Genomic DNA, 23753 nt, shown 5'->3' on the forward strand with positions numbered 1-23753 from the left:
GACACTACGTGACAAAACAATTGGCGAGCCCACCAGGATTGAATTATCCTCATCCCGGTACTATTTAATGCGTGTCGCCACCTTGGAGGATTCAATTGGGAACATGTTGACATTGGTTCAGACACTAGGTGCAGGTGTTCCCAGTAAACACAAGGAACAGGCATTCCAGTTAATTGAAGAAGGAAGCCGCAAAGAGCATGAGAGATTGGATGCCGGCATAAAAGTGTTGCGAAAGAAGCTTGAACTTGTGGAACCGAAGGCTCCAGTTTGGGCAATTCAGAAAAGCCTCTGACAAGGGTGGTGCAAGCTCCGGGGGTGCAACTAAAACGGACACTTGAGCATCAGAGATTGCGACAGGAGGCAGCAGTGTAGAGCCACGCAACGAGCCCCCTCAATGAAGAGCCAGGACTGGAGGGGTGTGGCTGGGATGCAGGGGCCAGTGGTCCCAGGCAAGAAGGAATTGGGGGCTGCGAACTGGCAAGCAGAGGCACACTGCTGCAAGGGCCAGCCTGAAGCAAAAGAGCGCAGGGAGGCGGCACAGTTGCTCAGCCATTGTCCGGGAGCAAAATCCCCGAGGCTGGAAAAATCGCCCAGTTCAGATACGGAGCGGGGCCAAGAGGAGAGGGTTGACCAAAGCTCTCGCAGTGAGCACGGCCAGCTCACGGCACAGAGGACGTGATGCGCCAAGGGGCTTGAGGTCAAAGAGAAGGTCAAATCGCAAGGCTCCTCAGGCCAGTGGCACGTGAGCAGTGCGGGGTGCCGGACGGAAGAGGTGGACAACAATCCCGACTGAAAACACGGAGAACACTGCGACTCGCAAAGATAAACGACAAGTCGTGTACTCGGGTAGAGCAAGGGGACTGCATGCATATGACTATATATGTGAGTGTTTAATATGTATAAATGAGTTAGCTGTGAAGTTCAGATTGAGAAAGAGTGTTGTCGAATATCAGATTATTATTGATTTCAATGATGCATTGCGAGTGTGCTGTGGAGCAGAGTGTTGCGAGGGAGTGTGATCAGCTGCTATTGCAAATAGTGAACGTCGTCAGTGAAGTCCACTTCAGTGGACAGTGGTGGCGAGCCAGCCCAGAGAAAGGGATGGAGCGAGCCTGTGGCCACAGGCTTGCAGGGTTCAAAGGCTCCTTTTTCAGGGCCCTACATGGTTGTGAAGACTGCTCGCAAACGAGGAATTTTTGAAGTACATATGCTACAATGGACCTAATAACACCGTGGAAGCTGCGTCTATGTGCAACGTGGTGCCGTATCAACCCAGGAGGGTGGACAACAGAGGGGTGGCCTGTGTAACAGGAAGAGGTCGACGAGGAGCCGGGCAGCAGCCAGAGGAGGAGGAAGAAGAGGAGGTGAAAGGACGAGAACCGGACTGTTGTTTGACTACTTAGTGAACTCGACCCAATCAGGGTTCGTACAGGCTTCAAAAGCAAAAATTCAAGGGTTTTCAAGGACTTTCAAGGACCAGAGAACACATTTTCAAGGTCCGAATCTAACGTTTTATCTGGGATTATTTATAACTTCTCCAACATAATACAAAAGTTTTTTATTGCACAATGCCTAAGCACATTAGTGCACATTTAGATAGGTGCTAATGGGTTCACAAATGCTCCCCCAGCTTTATTTTTCATTTTATGGCTGGTATTTAGAGGTTTTTCTCTTTTCTTTGTGTTTGCTGAAGCTGTTTGATTTCAAAACTTTGTTAATGTTGCCTGCATCTCCTGCTTTGCCAGCAAGAGTATCAGCTGAAATTGGATCAGCCAGTGTTGCTGCAAGGCAGGATGAACAATGCACACGTCCACCATTTGCACGTAAAAGCAAACGCATATGGAGCGTATGAGGCACAACAAACATGCAATGAGCGAGCGTCCACAGACTTGATGGAAGATGCAAGATAGAGAAGAGAAGCTGGCTTTCACTGGATTGTATCGCGATATGGATTGGATTGACAAGTGCCTGCTCCCAATGCTGCCTTGTAATAATGAAAATCCACCAAACTTGTAATTTCACGCAATACACTGAAACTTGATTGTTACAATGTTTCTTTGCATTTGTTAGCACCTAAAATCCACGACAAACACTTTAAATTCTTGTGAAAAGACAGGGCCATTGATTCTCTCTGAAAAAATCAAGGGTTTTCAAGGACCATTTAAAAATTCCAGGACTTTCCAGGCCTTGAAATTGACACTTCTAAATTCAAGGGTTTTCAAGGTTTTCAAGGACCTGTGCGAACCCTGCCGATAAAGGGGAACAATGTTCCCCTTTGCGGAAAAACCTAGAGCGCCATGGGTTCCAAGGACCAAGGTCCATGGGTTCCAACATTTTGCGGAAAAAGCTAGAGTGCCATGGGTTCCAAGGTCCGACAATTTCATTCTCCAGAAAATATCTAACAAGTGGATGGGTCCTTTCTTTAGCTACGCAAAAGCAATCCTGGACGCTGATGACACGGCGCTATTAATCAGCTGCAACTCTGTTGCAGAAGCTAATGAGGATCTCACAGAAATGATAAGGTGGTTCAACGCCAACAAATTACGGTAGTGCTGAATACAGTGTAGACCATTTATAACGTAACCGCTTATAGTGCGGGACCGGATATAACGCGGGTTTTTGCGACCGCCGGTTTGCCTCCCATAGAACTCAATGCATAAGCATACCGCTTAAGGTGCAGTTGGCCGAAGCACAATACCATTTACAGCGCGGTTTTTCGGCGGGTCTGCTGATCGACTGGCGCAGCTGAGGCATCATTTTAGGGTAGCAAAAGAAAAAAGAAAGGATGAAATCTGCCATCTGACGCAGCGTGCACCCCTTGCCCTCCTCTAACGTAGACACCCAGAAAAAAAAAAAAAAAAATAGGCACCCTTTAGTTCGCGCGTACCTGATAACCACAACCGACCTTGCTTGATGCACTTCGGAAGATAGCGACAGACAAGATCCGCGCGCGGCAAGTTGATTTTATTCGTGAACCGCATGGCCCGTTTTCGCGCACGAATCGTGCACATCAGCGTTGCGAGTGTTTTTTTTTTTTTTTTTTTTTTTCCATGCTCGTATCGACGATTCCGCGCTCGCGGTGGCTTCTTCGCGTGGCAGTGGGAGGAGCCTGACGACTTGCACCAATGGGGAGACGCGCACCTAATGGCGGGAGATTCGAAGCACTCCGAGCCGGCGCCAGAGATGTTTAGGCTTACCACCGCGGTATTTTTTGATGAGCGCTTTCACAAGCAGCGTGGATGGCAGTTTATATTCCTTTTTTCGCCCACATTATTAGCTCTTTTCTTGCATGAGCATCTTCGCTTGTGCCCCGTGCGGCATTTCAGCGAGCGGTTAGAAGCGGTCGCTGGAACTTACTGGAACTGCATGCCTGCACCGCTTCATGGACAGTGCCGGCGCCATGTTGCCGCCTCTTACCGCGCCGCCCACACCACGGCAGTTGTATCCGCGCTGGCGTGCACTGCACGTTTTCGCGATACCAAATCTACCACTCGGTTCACGCTTTAGAACGTTGTTGCAGATAAGCCACCGCTCTTTCCCTTTCCGAACATTCGAGCCGCGTGAAGCCGAAGAAGATTTCCACCACCAGTACGTTGCGCTGATAAGCAGCCGCCTACGGCATCGTGAACACAAGGTGGGGTAAAAAAAAAAATCCCGCTGGCGTTCTTATCACGTCTTGCGGCATCTGTTCATAGACGCTAAAAACGCAGCCATGTTCTTTCAAAACAAACACAACGGAAGTTAAAGCCGCGCTCACCGTTTTGAGACTGCGCTTTTGCCCTGCAGCAGCGGCTGATGTTAAAAATAATACGAAATATAGACCGTGCCTTCGTTTTTAAGCGCTGTGCGTTTGAGTGATGATAAATATAGGTTGACTTGAGAGATAGGTGGCGATGTGGTTGAATTCGCGCGTGTTTTGGTTATAGTGCGGTACCGCTTATAGTGCGGATTTTTGCGGCTCCCGCGACATACGTTATAAGCGGTCTACACTGTATTAAAAAATGCAAAATTCTTGATTTTTCCTTCACGTCAAAAGCAATTATCCAATGCGTGTAAGCTGCAAGCGGTTGGCAAAGCACTTAAATACAGAAGTTTAACATCAATGCACTGGGCACAACACAGAAAAGCAGTTTGAAAAAAGCTGTCTTTCAAACACTTCACCCTGATTCAAGCATGGAAGCACTGCGTATTATTTACTCTAGTATTTTTCACTCGCATTTAACTTACTGCATGCATAGAGTTTCTTACAATATAACTAGAGGGGAAACTGGCGCTGCGATCGTACGCCTCAATGGGCGTGATGGGTAGTTGTGGATTCGGATTGGCGCTTGATTGCTCGTGGAACTTACTATGGATTGCAGGCAGTTTTGTTTTCGTTTTGGATTTGCATGAACGCATTTGCCTAGGCGGGGTGTTGGGAGGAGTGATCAAAAATACGTTTCTCCTTGAACTGCATGCCTCGCGTGCACTGACGCCACCCTGAGTGGAATTTTTTACAACCATAGTTGCGAATTGGGTGGGTTATCAATGCATTGCCGCACAGCGAGCATGAAAACACAAATGACAGCGCTGTGTGCGGCGAAGTTGTCTGCTAATTAGGAGTTGCGGCGCTTCTCATTCCGCAGAGCAATGTATTGTCAAAGCTGACGACGGTTGCGAATCGCTTGGAACAGCCACACCTTTCTTGCGAACGCCGGCTCCTACGGCGTAGAACAACAGCACCGGCGGCTGATAGGAACGCAGCTTGATGGATGTCACTAATTCACGCAAGAATAACTTCTCCAAAGGTAATCGGTTTCTTTTTCTTATGAGCACAAAACTTCTCTTACTATTACAAACCACCAGTGCTGAAACTTTTACAAGTAGTTTTTAAAGAAGTCCGCGTCTTGCTGTAGTTGGCGAAAAATGACAAACCTGCTACAAACCTCTTCGACTCCGCGTCTGCTTTTTATTTAAACACGCCGTTTTATTTCGTACAAAACCGGTTTTTTGTCACTAACTTTTTTGTTCGCCATGTAATTTGTAAACGGAGAACCGGGCAATAAGAATTTTTTTGTCAAAAAACACAATTTGCGCAGCCATAAGCCCGTTTTGATCCTACGCAATCCGGTTCCAAAACTACCCATCATTCCCATTGAAGCGTAAGCGCCGCTGCCATGTTCGCGTTGACACTAGCGCCAGTTTCCCCTCTAGTTATTTGTATGAAACTCTATGACTGCATGGAGTCATGAGGCCACACTTATACATCATGCTGCACACCTATTAATTTATTACAAAAAATTGCTGTGCACATAATAGCATCAGTGCTGAGAACTGCACCATCTTCGCCAATTTGTAAGGAACTGAACATGATGCAGTTAAACTAAGCTCGAGATTACAAATCAACAATACTGGCCAAGGGGGCAACATGGACTAACACTCAGTATCTGTTTTGTTCGCACCCTGGTATTTTGTTTCACATTGTTCTACCCATGAATCTTGTGGTCACTCAAATCGTACCTCCGTACGCGGTTTTGTTTTTGCAGAATTCTCGACTTGGATGAAAAAAAAACAAAAAGCCAAATTCTTGTGTGGATTCAGAACTAGCCTTGTGGCTATGAATGCAGATGCTACTGACACCATTTCTAAATATGAAAATAAACCTTTCTTCTTAATCCTTTCTCTTCACGAGGAAGTGTATCGGGTGTGTCAATTGCTTAAAGGCAAATTCCCACTGGTGACGTTGCGTGACGTTGCGCGATGTTGCAAAGCGATGAGCCGGCCGTTGCTTTTAATCGTCGCCTTGCGATAGCGAAGCCGATTGTTTTCGGAACAAAATCCCTCGTCGTGCAACAACATCGCAAAACCGGGTAGCCAATTGTGGCTGCGGAGTCAGCTGACGTAGCTGGAAACGGAACGTTTTTTGACATCCGGCACTCCAAACGGCAGCGAGGCCCGCCGGCCCGCTGGGCTGGCAGGCAACGTGCCGTGCACTTCAGTTCTTTGGTCAGTGGCTTCAGCGTACACAAGTACGAAGAATCGACCACCAGTGTGGGGCTCATCAGTGTAGAGGAACGTGTTTGAATTGCGAAAGCAAGCAATCTTCGCACAGAGCTAGATGGATGGCGGGACAGCAGGCTGACTTGCAGCCTTTTCGTACCTCTATCGGCGGGAATTGAACGTTGTGGAGTTAGACGTTGTGGAGTTAGTCTCATCGTGGAGTTAGTCTCATTCGTATACTTAATATCCTGATCTGGTGATTTTTGAAATAGGTATAGGTTCCGGATACTGAATGTTATGACTTGATCTGTGTTTGCTAAATAAATACTGACTGTGTCTTTACTTGCGACAGCCTAGTTTTCAATGTTGATGCACATTTTCTACCTACGTTTCCTCCTGAGGGTGTTTTTAGCCAATAAAATCTTGGGAGTCTGTGTACAATATACATAAAAGCTTGTACGAAAGAGAACTTACTTTTCGACCTCCAATTCCTTCAAACGAACCGTTTCTAGTATGTTTCCTGCTGCGTGTTAATCTAAACTAATACATTGCTTGAACACTTGGAACCCAAGCGAAAACGGCACGGATGTTGTTTTGGTGACGAACTCACGGCAAGTCACTTGACTCGCTATCCTCCAGCGCTTCATGATGCGAGCGTCGCACGCAGCTGACATACAAGAGTTCAAGACGTTAGTTTCCAGGGCCAGTACACGTTTTGCAGCAAGCAGTGAGGAGAGTGTGACAACTAGCCTTTATTGTAGGACCCGCTACAACCACATTACCGTGAAACAGCTGCGGCGTCTGCTACGCGCGTGGCTCGCGCGGGCATCTCGGAGCCAACAGCAGTGCCACCGCATCGGGATGAATTCTCGTTGCCTCTCCGGCGCGCCGATGCTGACACCTCCCCTTCTAGCCACCATAGCACCGTTGCGGACACGGAGGAAAGAAAAGGTTAGGAGAGGCCCGGACGTCACATTTGTGAAGCCACAGCCACCGCACTTGTTCCCACTATCCTCTGCTGTTTCCAGTTTGATTTGACTAACATGGCGTTGCCCTGCCCTCCCGCTTCACAGCGAAAACAGCTTCGTCGCTAATTCCTCGGTGCGATGTCATGTTCTAAGCTATTGATTTCGCCTTCAATTTGCCCATTCTAACCCTCACCCAAAGTTTCTATCGAAAAACGGCCTTCGTTTTTGAGATAGAAGGACGATTTTTCAACTCTTAAGCCTGGCAAAGTAGCGTTTGTCGTCATCATAGCAACAGGCTCGCGGAATCACGAGTGGCTACTGCAGTGTCTGTTCGTAGATGGCGCTAGGAATCCAGGCGCCCTAGAGTTCCTGTATATAGCTCCCCTAGGGGAGCAGAGTTGCGCGTTCATCCGCCATCTTGTGTTCCATGTCATGCGGGAAAGCCACTCGTCTCTCATGTGCGAGCTGCCGCCGGGCCGCTGCACCAGCGGCAGGGGTGAGGAGGAGTGGTGAGGAGTGCTGCGGACAAAAACTGCCGCACGATTCTCGGCTGCTTATCAGCTGATCGGCTGGCGCTGCCGCCGCAACTGCCGATGCTCAGTTGACCAGAACTGACGGAATACGGGGTTTTGTGTGCAGCACTGAAAGCGGGCTTTCCTGCCGAACTAGAACCCACGGCATGTGGCAATCAGACGCGCAACCCTTGCGCTACGCGATATACAGGAACTCTAAGGCACCCTACGCGCAGCGAGCGTCGCGCACGAGTTGCAAACTAGATGCGTGTGGACTACGTACGTTTTTCACGTTTGCACACATGAACTCTGTACACTCGTGAAACTAAAACTGTCTAATCTCACTTCACGTGAATAAGTGGCTGCAGTGGTTTGCAAGATGCCTCACTGTTGCGTGCAGGGTTGCCGGTCGCACATGCGGTTCACAGGTAAGTATATTTGCCCATGTGCTATTTGTCGAGCAAAACGGAAGCACTACATGTCTGCCTCACTTTGTTTCACGTTCGTTGAGAAGATTCCCAACTGAAGCAAATCGCTGCAGAAAGTGGGTCCCCGCTGCCGAAGCTGCCAACGCGCACCTTTTCACCGGCAGACCGATAAGGATGGAAAACCACTGCGCGAATCGACGAGATATTGCCACAAGATAACGGCAACTATGCTCACCGACCACGCCAATTATTAACCATCGGGTGTTGCCTTCGAAGGAACACTAGACCACAAAGGAGATGGCAGTAGAAGAAACGCTGCGAAATCAGCTGTAGTGCACAGATTGCAGATGACGACGACGCCCCAGCGGCTGCCGCGCTGTGTTGCCAACGTAGCGAGGAAGCCACAGTCAAAGCGCCGTAAAAAATTGTCCGCGGCATTTTGCCAGGTTTAGCCGCCGCAGCCGTAAGAAACTAGGCAACACTATCTATGGGCTCAAGAAAAACGACGTCACTTCCTCCACACTTTTTGCAATGCTCATATGCTAGGGGCCTCTCCTGAGTATTCTTTCCTCCATGGTTGCGGAGATAGAGCGCTCCGAAAATTGCCATTTTTTCGCCCTTTTGCGCTGGTAGTTTGTCACCACGCCTGACAAAAGTATTTTTTTATGCCACTTTGCAATGCTTTTCAGTGGAAAAACTTTGCAGACGCATAGAGGTTTTCATGTTTTCAGACGCATGTGGGTTTAAAAAAAAAACGATGTTTTGGTCCTTTTTCCGAAGTTGAAAGCCGCGTCCAGAACACATCAATATTGTTCCCACTCTACCGACGTTTTTTAACCTTTTACACACATTGTTCACAAAGTAGGAGTTTTATCGGCTCATACCAAGTGTTTTCAAGGCTTGTTTGTGCCAAGCGCATCCGAATGATGTACGGTATCAGGTTCCGATTTGTTTAAAAATACCTTCACCAACCCTTTTTGTAGGTCGCCCTTGCTTCATGCCTTGCGTCAGGCGATGTTGCTTGATTGCATTTCCCTGTTGCTGTTATCTTTCTTTTACTCGAATGCATCAGGTACCCACTCCCCTGTTTGTGCCCACAGGGTAAGCGAACAAATACACAAATAAAGCTGCACTTTTGTCACAAATAAATAGGTATATACTTGAAGTATGCTTCTGCACATTGTTGCGGAAAGCACTTGCGGAAAACTGCTGCCACAATGTCTACATCTGGCATCAGTATACTGTGGGTTGTACACGAGTGCTTTACAGCATTTGTCACACAGGCATGCACGAACAGCTTCTCATGCGGCCCAGTTTTCTCGTACAGTTTTGTTCAGTAGATGCTCAGTTCAAACTAGAAATTTTCTGGACCACTTTGTACATGAGGAAGGGGGAGACCAGGGGTAAAGTGTCATCATTGAAAGAGAGGACAGAGTTTGCACTAACAAAATTGCAATAGGAAATGGCTCAAAAACAATCAGTCACACACGTCCATGGGATACCAGTGACAGCACTGCCTCCTAGAATGCAACAAAGAACCATGGCTGTAAAGATGTTCAGCTGAAAGAACACAGTTGGTACGGTGCTCCCTTTTCATACAGTGCAAAAGATGGCAAACACATCGTCACTAATGACAGCGCAGTCGAACACCATCATTGCGTCAATTAACACAAAGGCCGCTGCCCCCACAGTGCAAAAGGGCACCAAGGGTCACACGAATCCAGTGCCGACAGTGTAACTAGCGCAGTCTACCACCACCAGCTGTTGCCACATGTGCTGACTAGGGTATGCATGCAAACACTTGGTGGCAATGATGCGCTTGACAAAGCAAAGCTGTGGCAACGCAGCACGACTAGAGCAGTACATTCTCTCCCCCACGAAAACTGTTTTAAAGGGTACGCTTTGCACCACATGGAGTTTCTACAGCGGGATCTAATGCACAAAGGGAAACCGCACAGGGCTCGTTCCCCCAGGAGTCCCAGGGCTGTCCCCCGCCATGGCAGCAGCTGATAGCAGCCCCACCCTGGTGGCAGTCCCCACACCGGCACTCTGGCTCGACGCGTCCGCGGTGCCTCCTCTGGCTCCCTGGTCAGCCGCAGCAGCCGCAGGCCTCGCCGTAGGGCAGGGGCGCCTCGGGAGCGGGCCCCACCAGTGCCTGGGCCAGCGCTGCCGCCAGCAGGAGCAGCAGCAGCGCCGTCTCCAGCGTGCACAGGCCCAGCACTGCCCGGCCGCCGACCCCACGCCACCACCCACTCGACCGCAGTGCGGGCAAATCCTCACCCGGGCAGCCGCTCGCCACCGATCGTGCATTCTGAACAACCTGCACGTGTACGTGCATGCCCTAACATCTGCACTTCTCCCAGACCGACTTCTCAAGAGCCCCAGCCACCATTTTCTAGTCACAATGCCGCATCATGCATGCAATGCAATTTTTTTTCTTTCAAATATCTGTTTTTGGACATCTGTGCAAACATCTTAAGTTGGTGCCTTTATGTTTCTCTCATACTATATCCAAACGACATCTTTTGAATCCATCCATTAATTGCGATACATATGTTTCAAATCGCCCATCGGTGCTACTTTGTACATGGACATCTCTCTTACTTTAAAGGAGAAAAAACACAGCTTAGTTATTATGCTAGAATGGTTTCTAATCAAATACTGCAGTTAAAACTTTATTTTTACTGGCTGCAGACACCTGTATTTCTGTCACGTATCGTTGAAAGGGTTATGAAGACAAAATACAGGTTTCTGTTATTCAAAAGATTTGGCGTTTTACAGTGCCCTTAGCACTTGTCTGGCACCAAACGATGCTGTATTCACTGAGAAATTAAACAATATAAGCCAAGATTTCAATTCTCCCGCTTCTTCGTATGTATTGTGACATCAGTAATGGCCGGTACACCTAAAATGAAAGCTGGTATGTTGACTGAGGCTGCCGCTATCCTTTGTTACCTCGGTTACTGTACGCCTTTCTGGATAGCACAGCGATACCGCTCAGGACCGCTGTCTGCACTTGCTTTCCTTGTGACCAAATTTCTACCCAGCCCATTTCTGTTATGGTTGATTATACAGACAAACCCCGCAATAACAAAACCGCCAGGGAAAAACTCACTTTTGCAGGAATTTCATTGCCACGAGATGAAACAAATGACAGAAAAATTACCCGCAAACCAAAAATTTATTTCTGCGGGTCGGTTATGCAACTTCACAGCTAAGCTCTCAAACTACAAGCAATGGTTCACTGCTGCTCATCATGCCGCGTGTGTGCCTAAGAACGACCTAATCGTGTCAAGCGCATCCAAAACATCCCGCGGGTTCACTTCTCGGCACACTTTTCTCCTTGGTGCTTGGCACCAAGCATCTTCCTCTGTCGGAAAACTGTGCCACAGCGTGGCATCTCGTTGTTCCAATGCAAAACCAAGTGAGCACCGCTTTGTTGACGTCTGGAAAGGCACAGCCGTCATTGTTTTTTGTTTTGCACACATGCGCCACTAAAGAGTGGCGTCCTTGCTCTTCAAAATGGTGGGGCGAACTGCAGGTGGTCCCAAACTCCCTTCTTCCACTTGGGCCACTGGCTTGGGCAATGATGGCTGCCCTATCTTGTAGTGATAACAACTTCCGCTTTTGGGCTGGAAGAGGCAGGCACATTACGAGAGCAAATGTGCCAATCACCACGCACACAACGAACGCACGCGTGCTGTTCAGCAGTAGCCGGCTAGCATAGCCCAAGCCAAAGCTCCTGGGGGTGTCGCTGCAAGGCTGCCTCCACGGCTGCCTGCTGCACGGTCTTTTTTGCGGACAAATATGGTGGCGGCCATGCAAGCACGGTGTGGCAGTTCACACACTTTGAGTCCCGACAAAAAAAAATGCCCTTGAGCACATTTTGGACACTGTTAGCTTCAAATGGGCAGATAAAATACTGACCGGACTTGCAGTGAATTTTGTTAATACGGGATCACTTTTCAAAAACATTTCGTTGCCACAAAATATGAACTATATGTGCTTCTACGGACGTTTATTGGGGATCTGAAAATATTTCGTCGCCGCGGGAATTGTCCACTCATGGGAATTTGTTATTGCGAGATTTGACTGTAATCGTTTTGTGAAACATTGCATATGACTCGACAAACGGGGTGGCTTATGCCAGTTTGCAGGTGTCGTGCCAGAGAAGCCCAACACGCCCAACGGCTGTGTCCCCCGGCAAAGTGCTCCACTAACAACATTTACATGTTGGTGCGTAACTTGCATTGTTATGAACTTGAATAGTATGCGCTACCTGGAAGGACGAATAGCCTGTTCTAACCACTGTCTAAATTGTGTTGCATTTTGTTGGCCTCAGCCAATCGTGTCATAAGTTCAGCTTGGGAAAGTAGAGTCGCATGTCTATTCTCTGATTTCCTCATTACAGTTGAACAACATTGTAAGAACCGCCTACCAGGGAGAACTATATGAGAGGCCCCTATATGAGAGGCCCCTTATAAGCAGGGAACCATGTTTTCACTTACTAGTCAACCCCTAGTTCAATGCGGGCACTGCATGACTAAAATGAGCACAAAAGAACGCAACAGCCTGTTGCAAAAGATTCGTTTTAATTCATGTTTTGCCCCCAGAATTCATGAAATAGTCCTGAATATTTATTTGCTTTATGGCTGCATTTGCACTGTTTTTTATGACAGCTTTCTCTTCTTTCACTGTCTGCAGAGGAGGAAGCATCGTAGATATCAAGTTCACAAGCCTATTCATCACACTTGCAGGACTCAGCATCTGCGATGCCCCTTGATTGGGAGCTACGTGATCGGGAGCGCCCACCGTGCACTCGTGGCATTCTTGGCTCGCACAGAATCCCGCATGCTTGGCAACGAGCTTTGACCACTTCTGTACACTGCACTTCCATTGCCAGGGCTTCTCGTTGTTGTTTCATAGCTGAATGAACCACTGTGTGCTGGCGAAGTTATAATAAACAGTGACTGCGCCAATCTGTTGTCCCCTTTGTTTCCACAGCAGATGCAACAGCAGTTAGTGACTGGTGACACCACATGCAAAGTTGAAGTGTCTGTTACAAGCGAGACTGTTGACCAAACTTGCCCGTTACAACCAACTATCTTGTGCATCCACTGTCTGTTATAAGTGGGAAAGATAGGGCAGCCAACCAGGTGGGTGAACAGCGTCTCTTATTGTCTCTTCCATCCATGCCTCTTATAACAAGGTTCAGCCATATATCATGTATTTCAGCGAAGTTTACTTTAAAAATGGCGTCAGTGTTGTTCTAATGTGGCAATCTTTCGAATCACCCAAACGTGTCTTTTGTCCCTGTAAAACAGCACACACTGCCAGAATACAAACGATATTTCTGAAACACCGTGCCAGTGGATGCCCTTTTTCGTCTACTGTTCTTGAACAATCCCTGCGAACTCATTCCCTTCTTGAAGAATGGCTGCTAATCCTGTCCTCAAAACCAGTACCAACAACCTGTCCATGGCACATGTTCAGCCCTCACCTTGAAATTGCCTCCAGGCAGTGCGTGAGCGAGTGCTAGTGTTCCCACAAAACTTCCCCTTTTCTATGGCAAGCCGGCCCCACAAGAAAGCGCAAAGCGGGGATGGTTAGCACCACACCACAGAGGCACGCAGAGGGGGGTTTAAAAATGAGCTCAGTTTTTCATGCCTGTGCACCAGGTTTCGTTTTTTAGAACATGAGCATACCAGAAAGTGCTGTCTATTATTATTATTATTTTTTTTTTTTGAATGAGGAATGTGTTAGCCCCAGCTGGTTAGGACATAGTATACATCCTCCCACCAATACTGAACGTTCGTGGTTGAGGCCACCACGCATGATGAAAGTTGACCCCATACATAAATATATAATATCATAAATAAAAATAAAAGCTGCAGGAAACCTTCCGTACTTTGTCTGATGCCATAAAAAGATTCGGCAAACCCTTCTCAACGAGCCTTTTATTTTCCTACATGGTAGAGTTACTGAAGAATGCTGCAGAAATGGCAAACTTCAGTTTTCCTCCTGGAAATCACAAAATATTCACTTTGATTCAAAAATGTTCGTTTCAATTCACAACTATCTGAACAAAATCAATGTATTCGCTAAATTGCATTGACTTCGAAACCAAAAATAGGCATATTTGCACACCTCTAAAGGATATTCTTACTTGAAAATAGCATGTGGCTTGCAGTCCTAAATTCGATAATCGCGCGCCTCTACTTTGCAGAAAAACGGCACCAAGTGCTTAGAGTGATCGCATCAAAGGGACATGTCAGACGGAATGTCTTTGCCAAAATCGTCTGCTCACAAAGCACAAAAGTAGGGATGGGCGAATATAGATTTTGAGGTTCGAAGCGAATTCGAAGCGAATAGTGTTTTGGTCGAATAATTTCGAATCGAATAGTTCGAATAGTACACATTGCAAACCACAAAGACAAATGAGCAACTTGTGACCTGACTAATGTACACAATTTTTTCTAATAATTAGAACTCGCGTAGGCACAGCATTGTGTAAAACTATTACCAGTTGAACATTTATTGCAAAATCTTACACACAGCTTTCCTTTGCTGTATTCACAAGTTTTCATGAAGAAATGCCTGTTGCGCCACATGCTCTAGGTGCAGCAGTTTCCGCCGGCTGCTCATTCACAAGTTTAAGCGCCGCCTAGAAACTCGCAGAGTTAAGCGCCGCCTAGGAGCTCCGCTAAAAAAAGAAGTATTGTAGCCACTAGTATCCTCGGCCGTAGCCAAGCAAAGCGCAAGTGGCTGGCCGCCATTTTGAATAGGCTCACTTAGTGTGGCGTACTGCCGCACTGAGCGAGCCTATTCAAAATGGCGGCATGCCTATTCAAAATGGCGGCCTGTACAAATCTGCTGGCTTGGTGCCGCTATGTTCGGAGCGGTGTCGTTTCAGTGCCGCCTTTTTTTTTGACCTAGAGTGTGCTGGCGGCCGAGAGCTTCGTCGAACCTCTAGGCAAGGCAGCAACTCGGCAGTGCCGGCACTGATAATAGAAATGTCCGCGTTGGTGGGTCTTAAGCCAAGCCTGGGGTAACTCTCGGAAAGCTTGACCGAAAAGCTTGGCTTTTAGCTGCCTATTCGGGAGCATCGAATAATTCGGAAATATCGAATACCTGCATTCGGATCGAAGCGAATAACGAATAGAGAGCTATTCGATCGAATATTCGACAATACCGAATATTCGCCCATCCCTACACAAAAGCTGATGGTGCAAGCTTGAGAAAATTCGTGCGGGGTACTCTTCAGCAATTTGGGAAAATCAGATGGAGCTGCACACAAGACAGAGAATTCATCAGTGCTTTGTCGGTTTTTCTGCCCCTGGTGAGGAGTACCGGGTACCAAGCAAGTGCCCAGCGCTTGGCAAGTGCCTTCACGACGCCTCAGGGAAGTGCACCACACATGCGAAGGCTGCCTGGGAATGTGGCCAGTGGATCAGTGCCAGTTTGAAAGCGATGCTGTTGCGAGGACGACAGGTGCAAGGAAGTGGGAGCCACCCGTGCATTTCACTGATTTTGTATCTTACGAAGCCTGGCATGGCTGATTTGTGCACAAGGAGAAGAAATTTCTAAATCTGATACAAATAAAGTGTAATGTAGGGATAAAGCTTCAGAACCATGATGTCAGTATTGCTTGCAGCCTCCGTCAGAACAAGGCAACTTCTTTAGCTGTGACGTCGAATGGGAACGCACCCCACAGGACCGCAGCTTTCTACTTGCAAGTGCAGCTGAAGATGCGGTGATTCGAGGAAGTGTTTCCTTCTGCAGTATCGGACTTGTGTAGTGCCTCATGACACCTGGGGTTGGACCTCGGAGGTGTGACAGACATCCAGGAAGACTAGGAAGCTTGCTTCAGATGGAAGGACCTCTCTTGCTGAGTTTCTATACGGTGTGGTTTGTATATAGGAGTGTATGGTTGGTATAAGGGGAGTGCTGTGCAATTATGGAAGACGTGCCCCCACTGCGGACAGGCCAGCAACTCTCTCTCAAATGAAAGTCCATTCTTAGCGGCCAGAGTTGCCGCAATTGTTGAACAGTAGCAAACTAAGCGCAACTCCTTCCCTCATAGCAACTGGAACTGGCAGACTTGCATCAGGACAAGACAGGAGTAAGTGAAGCAGCAGCAGTGCTGTGTAGCGACACCCAAATGTGGTATTCAAGCAGTTCCCTCAGCCTGGGTCGAGTCAGCCGTGCTTCCCCAAACTCCCTGGCTGCTGGCTTCTGATAGAACGTATCGCGCTTTGTTGAGCACCCCGGGGGGCTGGCCTGCTGTCCAATCGACCGTGCATATAAGCTGCTGAGTTAACATTTACTACAATGAAAGAAAAGCAACGGCCACGTTTAGTTGGAACCCTGTTCGTTTCCATTCATCCATTCGTTTACACTTTCATCTGAACCAAAAGGCCAAGAAGCGCTGTTTCGGCTACTACTGAACTCGACAATAAAAACAACAACAACAAATAATGAACACAACTGAATGACAGGCCTAGAATCACAAAACAGATTGAAAAGTTGCACGAAGTACAACACACATGCAAAAGAGATAAAGAAACAACTCACAGTTTTTCACTGAGCCATCATAGACAAAGCAAACACACAGCATCTACAGCAAAATACCGACCAAGCCCTACCCCTCCCTTGACGTGGGGATAGTTCAGGGAATTTTGGGGACGGGGCCCCTGTTCAGAACTGCCCCAAAATTCAATATGGCGGTGGAAGAATGTTACCCCCCCTCCCCCCCCTCCCCCCAAAGAAAAAATAAAAACTAATGCGTTGCATTATTCGCATTGGTGCAGAAAAATGTTACTGGACACTTTTTGTCTGGAGTCTGAGAACAATGCAACTAATGCAATGCATTGCATTGCATCAGACAATGCATATCAGGGAACAAGCATAGTGATTGATTTGATTATGTTTGCATTCAGAACGTGACGCATTGAAAGGAAGCTGTGGATGAGAAATCGCCTTCCTACCGCATATTTTTGGTTTGCCACGCACGCTTCTGGGAAGATCATCACAATCTGACGCAGCGGAACTCAGCCCTCCCTCGGATGAGATGCTCTCAGAATCAGAATCCAAGGAATTGGAACAGCCATCACTCCAGTACGCAGTCTGAGGGCCCGCGTGGCCAGCCATCCGAAAGTATCATTGCGCAAGGAGAACTTTCAGTTGCCCACACAACGCACAGAGATGGCACTTTATGAAATCAAGAAGGCAGACAGAGATGGAAAGTGGATACAACAGCCACGTTTCCTGCCTACAGCGGCAAGCGAGGGTGTGGAAAGTGAGATAAAGCCACAACCGAGCCATATTTTGTCGATTGGAGAGGCAACGGTGCTTGCGCCTAACTTGGTGCGCCGTAGCAGACGCTTGAACAGAATAAAAAAAACCTACAAACCTGTGGCACGTGGCAGAACAACTACAGTAATCACATGCATGCTGCACAGTCACTCAGCCCAAGAGAGTAGAGCGCGCAGAGCAACCATGCCCCCAGCAACCAAGGGTGGGCGTGGTCACTCCGTACTCTTTAATACATATACGGCAAAAATATGAGCTTCCAGAAAAATTCGACAGATGGCGCGACTAGTCCAGGCAGGCTTCAGCGCGCATTTTTGAATGCACAATAGAGAACACACTGGTACATCAGTGACACGAGGGGGGGGAGGGGGGGAACACGAAAACATACCGGTACGTCGGTGACAGTGAAAGGGTTAATGATAGAGTGATCGGATTCAGAGCATGAATCACACGTCGCGCAGTCCTAAAGATGGTCTTGGTGACTCCGCCGTGGCAGTTGTCCCCTCCACAGATGTCGGTGACAGCTGAGCCAGCCACGCTGAGGCTGGCACAGCATGCTTTGAAAAGCGCCCAAAACGGCCCCGCGGCCGAGTGAGAATTAAGGCTGTCTTCGAACAGCCTTGCTGTCGAACGTGCACAGCTGATGCCAGAGAAACCAGCAAAGAGCATGCACCATCAGCACTGGAATGACTGAGAATACCTCGTAGCACGGACACGGAACAGTCGAACGTGTGCGTGCACTGCCTGCAACCCATGCTGAACACAGGCTTCACTGAATAAGCTCAGCTGCTAGGTTGGAGCCCAAAGGTTGTGACCCTGCCTGTACCCTGTGTCCACTAGAGACCCCGTGTGTCCACCAGGGACCGAAAGCGCTCACCTGCTGGAACGAGTGCTCCCCCTCCTGGTGGCTGTGGCCGAGCTCCACCTGCGTTCGTCCGGGGAGAAGACAAGGTTAGCAGCAGGGCTACACGCGGGCACCGCCAAGCCGCCACCACACATGGACACTGTCTGTGCGCATGGCTGCCACCAGGTGCCAGAGCGACACCGCACTCGTGGGGAGCAATGCGAAGGCGCTGCCCCCAGAAACGAGCAGTGGCAGCAGCCACAACGCAGAGAAGCATTAGAGCACCAGACGCATACCCATACCACCCCGCCTGCACTCACACAAATAGAAATCAACCACACTGAAATGCCCCTTCTCTCTCAAAATACAGTCTAGTCCACTTACAACAATGTCCAAGTGGCAAGAAAATTCGACAGTTGTTATAAGCAAGTTGTGAGAGAAAAAGACGAAATAGAGCTCAAAACGTTTTATTCACATGCAAGCAAGGTCGTACTACGCGAGGTTGTACGTCACAGAAAAGAAGCCATAGTCGGTCAGCTTCACTTGCTGCACACAAAGCTGTCAAGAGCATCTATACGTGCTTCACTTAGCTTATTAACAAAAGGTCCTTGGCGGGAACGAAATCCCAAATCCCTCAGGCTCTTGTTCGGAACACTTTTCTTTCCCTTGGAGTGCTCATGCTGCTTACAAGACTTACCTAACGATGCACGAACAAAATATCAATGTGGTTATCAGCGAGCACAACCTAGAGCAGCAGCACCGTGAGCAATGACACGTAGAAAAAGAGCTTGAAGTAGGCTTCGACAGCCTAAGCATGGAGGCCGCTGGCGTAGGCAACGATGGAGACGTCAAAATGGTGGCCGCACTATTAAACCATCCATGACTGCTAACGGTTTTTGAGCAGCTTCTTTCTTTGCTTTTAATATTTGTTAACCATAGATTTCACCGCTTTTCTTTCATTTTAGCCTTTCAAGAGTCAATGCAAGTACTGAATTTTTTTCAATGTAGGGTCTGAGAGGCAAAATAAAACGTGCCTCGACCAGAATTTCGTTGCAGCAAACATGCAGCAATGGAAAGTTGTGGGCAGCAAAGCCAGCTGGGATCGCCAATAAACTACAGCCTTTAATGCGGACATTATTCTATCTGTTTGTGATGAGACACAAAACCATTTTACTTTTGGTCATTTTCCATTGGTTATGGCGCAGCGGCCGATACCAGCAAACAGAACCGTGCAAATGCAACACACGGAAATTTAAGCAGCTAATGCGTAGTCCCTGCGGCATTACGGCTGAGCCAAAGCAAAGTTCCATAGCAACTCATAGCCTTGATGAAACCAAAACCATAAACGTCTTGATGAAACTGAAAACACGATGTTTCAGCCAAGTTTTCGGGCGCTGGGCATCATGGCAGTCGTGGCTCAATTCAGGTGCTGCGTCGTACGACGGCACTGATGAATGAGTTTGGCGCAACAAGAGCGGTTCGGCGCAGAATGGCGCAGGTGAACGAGTTTGGCGCTCAATGGCGCAAATGGCGCAGCTGCTCCACCCCTGTGTACGGTATATCACACACTGGGTGCGTGTGTACATGAATGCACATGCACGCACACGGGCACCAACAAAAAAGATGCACTTTCAGTGGGTGCAGGTGTGCAATGTGCAAGCTGCCAAAGTCGCCCGCTGCCGTTGTTAGGGGAGGAGGCGGGCTCCATGGGGCCCTGCGAATGCTTGAGTGAATAAAGAAGAAACTGTTGCCAGCACCAAGAGTCCCTGCTTTTCCCCATCGAAAGAGATCACAGCAGCTGACGTAGCATCTTGCAGTGTGCCCCTTTCTACAAGTGAAGGGAGTGCCACTTTCTCACAGCCTGTCACTGTACACTTCCGGTTTGTTTTTCCGAGTTTTGGCCTCTGAAGTTCGGAAGCAGCCCGCTCCCAACGCGCAGCATGCTGCGATTTGAGGGTGGCGGAAACCGTCCTAGTGCGCTGATAAATGAAGTTCTTGAATCCGTAAACTGCTTGCCTTCGGAAGAAAACTTCTGCACTTTTCTATTTTTATCGTTTTCTTTTCGCAAAAGTGTTGTCAGGGCACGCAGGAAGTGCACAGCAGCCAAATCGGGATCCTCTTGCGCAATAATTTGTTGCGAGCGCATTGCCCCCGTCCCGCCTGGTTAATTCTGCAGTGCACGTCGTGAAACGCCACAGTTTGTGTGAAGCGGCCAGCAAAAGCTATTGTTACTTCTAGGGATGGGCGAATATAGATTTTGAGGTTCGAAGCGAATTCGAAGCGAATAGTGATTTGGTCGAATAATTTCGAATCGAATAGTTCGAATAGTACACATTGCAAATCACAAAGACAAATGAGCAACTTGTGACCTGACTAATGTACACAATTTTTTCTAATAATTAGAACTCACGTAGGCACAGCATTGTGTAAAACTATTACCAGTTGAACATTTATTGCAAAATCTTACACACAGCTTTCCTTTGCTGTATTCACAAGTTTTCATGAAGAAATGCCTGTTGCGCCACATGCTCTAGGTGCAGCAGTTTCCGCCGGCTGCTCATTCACAAGTTTAAGCACCACCTAGAAACTCGCAGAGTTAAGCGCCGCCTAGAAGCTCCGCTAAAAAAAGAAGTATTGTAGCCACTAGTATTCTCGGCCGTAGCCTGGCTGGCCGCCATTTTGAATAGGCTCGCTTAGTGCGGCGTACTGCCACACTGAGCGAGCCTATTCAAAATGGCGGCATGCCTATTCAAAATGGCGGCCTGTACAAGTCTGCTGGCTTGGTGCCGCTATGTTCAGAGCGGTGTCGTTTCAGTGCCGCCTTTTTTTTTATCCTAAAGTGTGCTGGCGGCCGAGGGCTTCGTCGAACCTCTAGGCAAGGCAGCAACTCGGCAGTGCCGGCACTGATAACAGAAATGTCCGTGTTGGTGGGTCTTGAGCCAAGCCTGGGGTAACTCTCGGAAAGCTTGACCGAAAGGCTTGGCTTTTAGCTGCCAATTCGGGAGCATCGAATAATTCGAAAATATCGAATACCTGCATTCGGATCGAAGCGAATAACGAATAGAGAGCTATTCGATCGAATATTCGACAATACCGAATATTCGCCCATCCCTAGTTACTTCACATTTGCATCCTTTAATCACTACAACTACACACACATTTGATTCGATATTCAAAGACACTTTTTTGCCTTATTCGTATTCGATTCGCATTTGAAAATCTCGATAATCGCACACCCCTAATTTTGGCCGAATGTTTGTCACTGTCGCACACTGGGGAATGAGACCACTATTACAATCATCTACATGACGTTTCCAGCCATTAGCCGCCTAGCAGAAAAATTGCGCAGGCATTGTGTTGCTTCTGTTGCTTGAATGCCTTTGCAGGCTTTACGACGTGTGACGTGCTCTTTTGTGTGACATAAAAACGGAAAGGAAACAAGAAAGAGGAATTCCAGCTTGTCTTTAAACAAACAAAGCATCGTTTGCCGTGGACAGAAGCTGAGAGAGCTATGAAATGTGCGATCTTTCCAGTGAAATAAAATTTCAATCAGCCGTTACTGTACGTTTAAACAACACTCGCCATTACGTTAAAGCCCACCAAAACTATTTGAGCATTGTATGACATAGAGTAGGGACCCACATGTGCACGTACTGTGCAATCTAGGCTTCGAATGTGAGTGGGCCCAGGCCAGTGTGCACACCGCTGCCAAAGGTGAGTGCCATGACTCCCGCTTCTTTGCTGCCCACTGCTGCTGCTGCACAGCTCCGCGGCCTCTGGCACGTGTTGCGCTCACAGGATTTTCTCTTGGCAAGCAGTGCTATATGTACTTGGTGACAACTTTAGAACGGCACCGGAAGTTGCCGCTGTGCCTTATCACCGTAGCCGGATGTTTCTCCGCGCGGCACAAGTAGGGCGTTACTGGGAATATTTTGAACATAACGTGAGCTGTTCCCATGATTTTTTTGGACTTAATATGCTTATAAACGACTCCAGTGACGACAAACAAACTGCATGAGACAAGGCAGACGATATCACGCATTCATAGCAAACCCCTTTCAAAACGCGCGCGCACTGACACCACGGGTCCGGCGCTTTGGCACAGTGATACACTACATGAGGTGGTGCCGTTCTGGAGTTGCAACCGAGTATAGTGCCAGGCTAAAGACAGGCAGGACCAGCACACAAGTGAAGCGCGCACGGCTGAGACATGGGAAGCCCTGAGCGAAGGAGTTTCCACGTGCCACCGGGTATGTGGGGCAACGAGGAACGCCCTCTGTTCAGAACGGTTCCCAATGTGAGCCAGCTAGCCAGTGCTGCTGCCCGTGGGCGGGTGATGAGCGAGGCCCACCTTGAGGCTGGTGTGCAGGCGAGCCTCGAGCTGCTGCTGCATGGACGGCGGAGGAGGGGGGCCGGTGGCCAGGCTGTCGCCCTCGGGGGCCTCCCGGGGCTTCTGCAGGAAGGTCGCACCACTAATTGCCACACACTCACGGGCATCGCAAAAGCTGTCGCACAGACACACGTGAAACAGGGCCCAGCGATCTGGCATACCCAAGAGCCGTGCGAGGCCTGCCGCAAGTGGCCCAGCCAATCTTGCGCCATCAAAGTTCCATGCCCAGCTCACACCAGGTGGCTGCAGTGCTCCTGAGCGTGACCTGCTGTCGTACACCGTCCACTGCAGGTCGATGGCCCCCTCCACGCACTTCAGCCCTGGGTCCCCTCTCTGGGCAGCCACTCCATTTTTGGTGGTTGCTTAAATTAACCGTGCAAGGCCAAGCACTAACTACAGCTAACCGGACAATGTCTGTGCCCCGCAATGCACTGCTTATACACACATAGCTATCCGTGCAATTTAATTTCAGCGTGACTGGTTGGCAAGAAAATGTTCAGTTGCTCACTAAGCAAGCTCAAAATATATCTTGCCAGGTGCGACATTTTCCACGCTCTAGACTTATTCAGACCACCTGAAGACTCGACACACACGGGCGTCGTGTTGACTTTGTGCCTGCACCACAAAAGCAGCCACGTGCAGCAGCCGGGATGGAAGCCGTGTCCTGCAATCAGCAGCAGCAGTCGAGCCAGTGGTCCTCAGCCACCATGGCTGCATCCTGGGCATGCCCATGCTCGTCAAAAACTGATACAAGCTCTGAAAATTACCTCCTTCTTCGCTCCCATCTTTTTTGCGTTAAATAATCGCAGCAGTCAGTCATAGGAATGGTTGGCTGTGACAGTTCCTTTGGCATTTCAAGGGTGCTGGGTGTTCACCTCGAGTGATTGTTTATTCCTCTCGTTTCAGATACACTACTGAGATGCCCGCACAGTGCGGCCAGCAATGGTTCATAGAGACTGCATGTCACTCCCCTACGCCACACCGAGCCGGAAGTGGACAAATGTCATTGACTAACTGAACCACGGGCAGCTCCAACGTAGTGAGACTGCCTCATTTTCCGTGCTCTGGAAAAGGGGCCTTCAACCACGCTGGCCACCAGGATCCCTCGAAGCTGCCCAGGGCATCCCAGCACAGTCTGTAACTGTTGGCCTCGCTTGCACCCACTAGCCCTGCTGCTTGAAGGGGCCACGAGGACCAAACACAAGTTTGTTTTATTCTAAAGATTTCGTCTTCTACAGAGCTCCTAGTGCTTGCCCGAGAGCAAATGACGCCGTATCCACTGAGAAATTAATCAATTTAGGTTAAAATTTTGGTTCTCCC

At 48.6% G+C, this 23753-nt stretch overlaps 1 protein-coding gene across 1 annotated transcript in view; it reads right to left on the reverse strand.

Moving 5' to 3' along the window:
• Nucleotides 1-9861: 9861 nt before the first annotated feature.
• The window catches only part of LOC144154798 (uncharacterized), an 82204-nt gene continuing 68312 nt past the window's right edge, over nt 9862-23753 (reverse strand). The window contains exons 17-19 of the mRNA XM_077685900.1: nt 22395-22496; nt 18077-18124; nt 9862-10207 (exon numbers count right to left, since the gene is read on the reverse strand). Of these exons, the coding sequence (XP_077542026.1) occupies nt 9977-10207; nt 18077-18124; nt 22395-22496 (381 nt within the window). The 3' untranslated portion in view covers nt 9862-9976. The remainder of the gene's footprint in view (nt 10208-18076; nt 18125-22394; nt 22497-23753) is intronic.

Source organism: Haemaphysalis longicornis, unplaced genomic scaffold (assembly GCF_048455015.1).
Source record: "Haemaphysalis longicornis isolate Haplotype H1 unplaced genomic scaffold, Haemaphysalis longicornis Haplotype H1 scaffold_93, whole genome shotgun sequence".
Lineage (NCBI taxonomy): Eukaryota > Metazoa > Arthropoda > Arachnida > Ixodida > Ixodidae > Haemaphysalis > Haemaphysalis longicornis.